Source organism: Myotis myotis, unplaced genomic scaffold (genome assembly GCF_014108235.1).
Source record: "Myotis myotis isolate mMyoMyo1 unplaced genomic scaffold, mMyoMyo1.p scaffold_m19_p_1, whole genome shotgun sequence".
NCBI lineage: Eukaryota > Metazoa > Chordata > Mammalia > Chiroptera > Vespertilionidae > Myotis > Myotis myotis.
The window spans coordinates 160,408,512-160,415,907 of NW_023416313.1; the positions used below are offsets into that span (position 1 = coordinate 160,408,512).

General features: G+C 52.3%; 1 protein-coding gene across 4 annotated transcripts in view; it reads right to left on the minus strand.

The window, feature by feature from the left end:
• The window catches only part of PLA2G4E (phospholipase A2 group IVE), a 38,574-nt gene extending 31,491 nt beyond the window's left edge, over positions 1 to 7,083 (minus strand). For all 4 annotated transcript variants that reach the window (XM_036298330.1, XM_036298338.1, XM_036298322.1 and 1 more), the window contains exons 1-2: positions 6,969 to 7,083; positions 1,404 to 1,476 (exon numbers count right to left, since the gene is read on the minus strand). In XM_036298330.1, coding sequence (XP_036154223.1) covers positions 1,404 to 1,476; positions 6,969 to 7,064 — 169 coding nt within the window. In that variant the 5' untranslated portion in view covers positions 7,065 to 7,083. The remainder of the gene's footprint in view (positions 1 to 1,403; positions 1,477 to 6,968) is intronic.
• Between the last annotated feature and the right edge of the window lie 313 nt (positions 7,084 to 7,396).

A 7,396-nucleotide genomic window follows, 5' to 3' on the forward strand; every position in this document is an offset into this window, starting at 1 on the left:
CTCCCCAGCTCTTCAGACCTGGGATCCAACACTTTCATTAACCCTCATGTGCAAAATGGGCTTCACAGCACTACCCTCAGGTTGTTAAGAGGAGCAAATGGTGTTTGGATGTCTCGCCTAGGCTGGCCCCCAGCAGGTGCCTGGGAAGACATTCTCCTCTCCTCGTCAGGATGGTCCCTCTCCAGACTGGTCTCCCTGGGCCTCTGGATGCTCACAGCCTGCCCCTCTCAGACCCAGGTCCCCAGTGCAGACTTCCTTAGCTACTGGCAGTTTTCATTGTCCTCCTCTGGGTTTTAATTATGTAGTGACAAAGTTAGAATGCCATATTCTATGACTATTCTATATTCACTTTGGGCAGAGATGTCCCTGGCTTAGCAGCTCAGTTGGTTAGAGTGTCACCCCAATACACCAGGGTTACGGGTTCAATCCCCAGTCAGAGTGCATACAAGTATCAACCAATGAATGCATAAATAAGTGGAACAACAAATCTCTCTCTCTCTCTCTCTCTCTCTCTCTCTCTCTCTCTTCCCCTCTCCCCCTGCCCCCCCTCTCAAATCAATAAACAAAAACTTTAAAAAAGTATCATGGCTCTGTGCATTCTCTGCCACTCTGAGTTGAATCCTGGGGCAGTGAGAGTATAACAAAGCTTTGGGAAATCCTGCTGGCTGTTGGGCCATCCATGTAGGGTCACCAGTGAGTGGGATAGCCCCTCAGCAGTGGGGCCTTGACACCAAGCCTTCTCCTCTTTGAGGGAAGATGGGGGAAGCATTGGAAGGGCTTTTGGCTCCCCTTATCTCTTGAAATACCACCCAAAGCCAGGCATGGGGGAGCAGCCTGCTCACCCAAATGCTAAAGCTAGAGACTTCCCTGGGCTCCCATGGCCTAGGCATGCTGCAGGGGCTGGGAGGAAGGGGAAGTGAAGGCTGCAAGAAAACACTGTATAAGCAGCCCTGGTGAGTCAACCACACCATGGGGCTGACCTGCAGAACTGGGGGTGTGGGGCTTCTGGCTCGGACCCTAGAACCCAATATGGTAGTGAGTCCTGAGGAGGAGCACTAGGACTAGGCTGGCAGCTGGTCCAAAGACGCCTAAGGGCCTCTCCTTCCCTTTACCCCAAACAGTCCCTCAACTCATGTAGAGCAAGGAGTGCCCAGTGTGGGAGACGCTGGCGCTCCTGGAAATGGATACCAGGGAGAGGGCAGTGGAGGAGAGTGAAGTGACAGGGGAACCATGGTAGTGCCAAGGTCACAGCTAATGGCTTTGAAACCCCAAAAGCCTGAAATACACACACACACACACACACACACACACACACACACACACACACACGTATGCACACACCATTTCTCCATCCAGACCCCACAGGCAGAGAAGGAGGAGGGAAGTGGAAGGAAGATACTCACCCATGTCAGCCTGCCGGACATTTCTCATCCGGATGACCCTCACTGTTAGCAGGTAGCATGGAGATAGCCCCTCCTGTGGATTGAGAAGACAGTGGACTCACTATCAAGGCAATGATGGCAGGTGGCCTTGATGGAGAGCAGCTCCAGCTGCCCATAGGCTCCCACTGCCTGGCCTTCAGAGGCCTCCCCAGTCAACCCACACTTCTGGGCCCTGGAGGACTCTCTGGTCCCCAGGGGATCCCAGGCATCGAGATAAGGGGTTTCCTCTTAACCCCACTCTGAGCAAGCATATCTGGAAGAGGGACAGCTTCGTGCCTGTTCTGTTCATGTCTTTCCTGCTTGAATCTAGGGATTTGAAGCCCTTTCCATAAAAGTTTGGCTTAGATGAGTCTTTTTTCCAATCCACTCCCAGCCTGTGCCCACGGTAGATGCCACTGAACTCCTCCAACTCACTGAGTGACTATATTTATAGAGGCCTCTGAACTGGAACCTTTACACTACACATAGTCCTCTCTGTGTTGCTAAAATCACTCTATACTTTTTAAGAGGATACAATTCCTCTCTATTTAAAATAATATTAGGGTTTTGGAAAAACAAAAGTATGAAGAAAAAGAGTCCCCATATCTTACCACTCAAAAATTATCATTAAAAATTTTTATCATTATAATAATTATTTATATGTTCAACCCAGACCTTCCACTGATAGTTCATCTGCCTTGACTATTATCAGAGACTAGAGGCCTAGTGCACAAAATTTGTGCATGGGTAGGGTCCCTAGGCTTGGCTGGAGATCAGGGCTAATCGGGGCCTTCCTTTTCCCCACCCCAACCCCCCACCCCCGGCTGCTGACTGCCGGCTGGGGCCTTCCTTCTGGTGGTCAGTGTATGTCACAGCGAGCGGTAGAAACTCCTGGGGGTGTTGAACTCCTGAGGGGACAATTTGCATATTAGCCTTTTATTATATAAGATAATAATATTTGTAATAGCTAGCATCTATTAAACACTATTTGTCAGACACTTTTCTTTGTTTCTAATTATCATAAAACCTTTGTAATAGAGGTGTTGATACATGTATACTTTAAAATTTGAAATATAACTGACATATAACACTGTACTAGGTTTAGGTGTACAGCATAATGATTTGATATGATCACCACAATAAGTTTAGTTAACATCCATCATTGCACATAGTTACAATATTTTTTACTTGTCTTGAGAACTGCTATCCTTTTGATGTCTGTCCTTCCAGCCTCTCCTGGGGCTTAACTTTAACCAGCAACAATAGAATGATGACTGGGAAGGCTGTTGCTTAGCCACTAAGAGAGATGTAAGCCAATTTGAGGGTCTCTTTCTCCTCTCTCCCCAATAGCTGACTCAAAATCAGAGAATCAAAGCCAATCTGACAGTTAGTTTAAAGATTCCTTTTGTGAACACAGACAATAGGGTGGTGAAGGCCTGGGGCAGGGTGGGGATGGGGTGGGCTGGAGGGAGTCAATGAGGGATAAAAGGGGGATATATGTAATACTTTCAACAATGACGCTTTGTATTAAAAAAAGATTCCTGTGGTAAGATTAACTCTAAAATATTGACTATCTTCATAGTCAATAACATGCTCTAACAGGGTTTTGTTTGAGCTTTGTAACTTGGGCCAAAGGACACACAGACCACTTCTCTTCTGGTCCTAGAAATATGGCTGTGGCCTTTGTCCAGCCCCCTTCTGGGCACAGTGGGTTTCTTACTTCTCACTCCACACCTGGGCAGAGTGGTATCATGGCCTGATCTGGTAAGGAAGGAGGAGTCAGCCTGCACCCAGGAGAGCAGTTCTGGCTTAGCCTGTTCCCACTGGCCCACTTTCTCAGAGGGCAACTAGAGGGCTCCAATGGGGAGCCGCCCAAGGCTTTAGCCAGTCAGGGGTCAGTCCTCAGGGTCATTTCATTGTGTTGAAGGGCTCTGAATTCAGGGTCATGGTCTTCTCGGCCATCACTACCCTTCTCCTGCCTCCAGGAGGGGCGGTCCTTGGCCCTGCCCTGCCCTCTTGTGTCTTCTCCGGAAGGGAATGAGCCTATGTAGCTTCCCACAGGACCTCACTTGAGGTCTCCCTGCCTTCCAAGTAAAGGTCTCAGCTGTCTTCTACCCTGATGACTTCCACTGGCGTTGACCACTCAGCAACAGTAACCACATCAGCGACCACTGGCTGAGGGTCTGCCATCGGCCAGGTGTTGTGTATATACTTCTACATCTGTCTTGCTCAAACAACACCCCATGAAGCCGTTGTTATTAGCCTCGCTTCACAGGTGGAGAGCCTGAGCCTGAGTCCTTTGACTCCAGGCACTCAGCTAGAATCAGAGGAGCCTAGCTTGAATTCAGTTCTAATTCTTAAGGCCATGTTCCTACCCATGACTATCCTGTCATCTCACCTGAAAGTGGCGTTCGGCAAACATGAAGACAGGTGCTGCCCTTGGTCTTAAAATCTACTTTCCTCACAGATTCTTCTGTTTACCTTGAATTTCCCCCAATGCCCCCCAAATAACCCCAAACTCTGACTATTTTCCCACTTGTGCTCAACAGACAGAGCCCATGGCCTCTCCTTTTTAAACTGCCAGGGAACATCGGAGCCGGAAAGGTTCTTGGAGAAGTTTCCATTTTCTAGCATCCACAGAGGGCTCCTTGTGGTCTGCCTTGAGCCTCAAGTCACACCTTCTAGCCCAGGCATTTGCAGGAGAGACCCAATTTCAAAGGCCTCTACAAAGCCCTTTTCCATCTCCCAGCAGGGAGAGAGAGCCTGGCGGGTTGGAGAGAGAGCCCAGAGGAAGAAAGGAGGAAGGCAGAGGGAACAGGTCTTAGGCCCAAAGGATTCCAGGAACCAGGACTGTGAAAAATGACCTTCTCGGCTTAAAATGCGTATTTTGCTCCTGCTGTAATGTGCTCAGTTGGCATGGTGCTAGAGATAAGCAAAATTCATGGCCCCAGAGGCAATTGATACACAATAGAAAAATACAAAAGAACAAAGCACAGTGTCTGTGACTCTGCAGATGGGAATCAGAGATTAAGGAAAGCAAGTGTATGGGTAACCATGGTGCTAAGGGTAAGAACTTCAGGGACTTGGATAAGCCGGTCCCTAGAACAGGATGCCCTCGCTAGCTATCAGGGTGAAAGTTGAAATACCTAACAACAGGCATGGCCAGGCACCGTGCCAGCTGGGCTGCAGGCCTGGAGCAGGGACAGGCCTGAATCCTGCGGGTCACGGGGTGTTGGGGGTCCTGGGGTGAGGACTAGGGAGCACTCGGTGGGCTGGAGTGCCAGGCAGGGACTCCAGCAAATGGCACAGAGGTGCATTTAACTGCTGTGTCTGGAGGTTGGCTGGGAGCAGTTTCCTGGGTGCCACTCCTCAGGCTGCAGACACACATCGCTCTGCCCCCTCCCCGGCCCTGGTCCCTGGGGCTGATCTCACCAGCACTTCATTTCCCTCCAGGCCTCCTCGGGACAGAGGGCATCACCGGCTCATGGGGAGAAGATGTAACCCCCTGACTCTCAGGAGAGGCGATCGTGCAATCCAGTGGTATCCTCCCCACCCCTCACTTTATAGCTGGACCTTCTGATGGGGAGGCTGGAGAATACACTCCGTTACTCTCAGGGTGCGAGGCCTGGCGGCACTGGGTGCACTGCATCTGTAGCCTCCCCCTGTGCTGAGAAGGTGCTGTGATGCCTGCTTTGCAGAGAAGCCTGAGTTGAGAGAAGCTGCATCTCATGCTGGGCCACACAGCCCAGAGTGACAGGACTCAGGCGCAGGTCTCCCGGAGTGCAGCCCCCTGGATGCCGGCCCTCAGTGTGAATCCAATCCTGTCCCAGCTCATGCCCTACACTAGTTCATAGCAAAGGCAGGAGTAAAACCCCCAACTCCCAATTCAGGACTCTCCTTACATGCCAAGAATGTAGCCACCACTGCAAGTCAGACGATGTTTAGTCACAGATAGTCACTCAGGGTCATGCTCCCAGGTGAGGGTGGGAGTAGGGAAGGGGTAGGTCCGATGCCCATCCTGGGGGCAGGCCTACCCTAACCAAGCCAGCCCACAAGGTCTGGTGCTAAAGAGGGGAAGACAGCTCCCGTGGAGCCTGTGGGAACTTGCCTCCTGTGGACAGATGGAGGGCCTGTCCTGTGTTCTCAGAGCAGGCCCGGCTGGTGATGCCATCTCCTCTGTCCCAGAGAGCTGGGTGGATCCACAGTCCCTTTCGACACTGTGTCGGAGCTCTGACCAGCCGGGAGAGAGCTTCCAGGATGCGCAGGCCCTTCTTACAAGGACGCCATTGGGGTAGGGACTCTGTGGGGCCCATGGACATATCCCAGCTAGTTTGAGACCAGGGGTCACCTGTAAGGAGCCTGTTTTCTTTTTTACCATCCAGGCTAAGTGAGGGGTCAGGGCAAAAAGTCCCAGCTCTGAGTCATGGACCCTCCAGGAGCTGAGAGGGACAGACGCAGTTCTCTGTTGCTTCACTCCCCCTTCGGGGTAAGCTCTGTCCCTTCTGGGGAGGGACCCCACAGCCCAGCCCAGGCTCTTGGAGGCTCAGTAAGACTGGAGAGGGAAGAGCAAGTGCTGTCCTCCTCCTCCATGAAGCCTTCTCAGATCCACTCTGTCCCTTCCCAGGTAACATCCGCTTTTCATTTTCTGAGTTCTCTAGCCAGTTATTAGCTCTGCAAACCACAGATGCCGTAATGTGAAGGATTTATAAAGGTCTTCCTAGGATGCCAGTGAGGGCTATTTAGCTTCTAAGTAAAGTTTCCCCGAGGGCTGGGGAGAAATTTGGGTACATTCCTGAAAGGCAGCGGGGCACTGACCACGCAGCACTGAGCTCCCCTCCTGGGCTCCTTGGAGACTGATCAGGGTCTCCCTCTCCCCCCACCCCAAAGGACAAGGCACTTTCAGGGCAGCACTCATCTCATTTGGTGATTTAGTGTGGGCTGGGGAAGGTAATGAGAAATAAGTTGCTGCTGACAGTCCTTGGCATGGCGTGTCTAAAGCAAATTACAAGAGTGAGATAAGAGAGGAAAGCCAGGGCAGAGCTGCTCCAGAGCCCTGGCAATCTGACCATGAACCTGGGGTCTTCCTGCCAGGCTGAGAGGAGCTGGAGAGACCCAGGAGTCTTGACTACAGACCCAGGTGGGAGCCCTCTTGGCCCACGTCACTGATCCTCACAAGACGCCACTCCGCACACTCACACAGCAGGCAGTTAGGATGTCCACAGGGCAAGTGCCTGCTCGCTGCTGGGATAGGCCAAACGTGGACCCACTCCTGGCAGTGCTGAGCACTGTCTACCTGGCTGCTGGCCTGGGCCCAGAATGGCCCTGAGCCACTCAATGGCATTTTGTTAAGCTGGTGGGTACCCACAGCTGGGCCAACCGCCCCAGAGCCCCAGCCCCAACTGGGCCAGACCATGTCCTTGGGCGCTAGGTGGGCGCTGCCCCAGCAGAGGAGCCCCATGTCTCTGGAGTCCACAATGCCCCCAGCCTCCCTGAGCCTGTCTCCTGCCCTCAGCTCCTGGCTCCACCTGCCCACCACTGCCTCCTCACCTCCAAGGCGCAGGTGGCTGAGGGTCTGTCATCTTCTGCTTGGCGTGGGTCTGGCAGGTAGTGGGAGACCCAGGCGAGTATCTGCTTCTGGAGCATCGTGGCGGCTCTCCAGCTGGGTGGTGAGACTGGGAATTTATACTCTGACTCAGAGCTCCACCTCTGGATGCCTCTTAGCATTGGCTGGGATTGCCCAGGGAGGGGTTAAGGTGGATGAGCAGATAGGGAACCCTGGCCCACGCCTCTTAGTATCCTTGGTCTTCAGATCTTGGAAATGCAGGGACCAGCAAGGGGTCTGGCCCTTGGGTCAGCAATCTTCTGCCCCTAGAAGCTCAGAATAACCAGTTGTGGGAACAGAGGGTGGCAGGGAGAGGATGCTGACCCTCACAACTTTAGGATAAGCCCCCTCTCTTCAGCTAATCGAAGTCCTG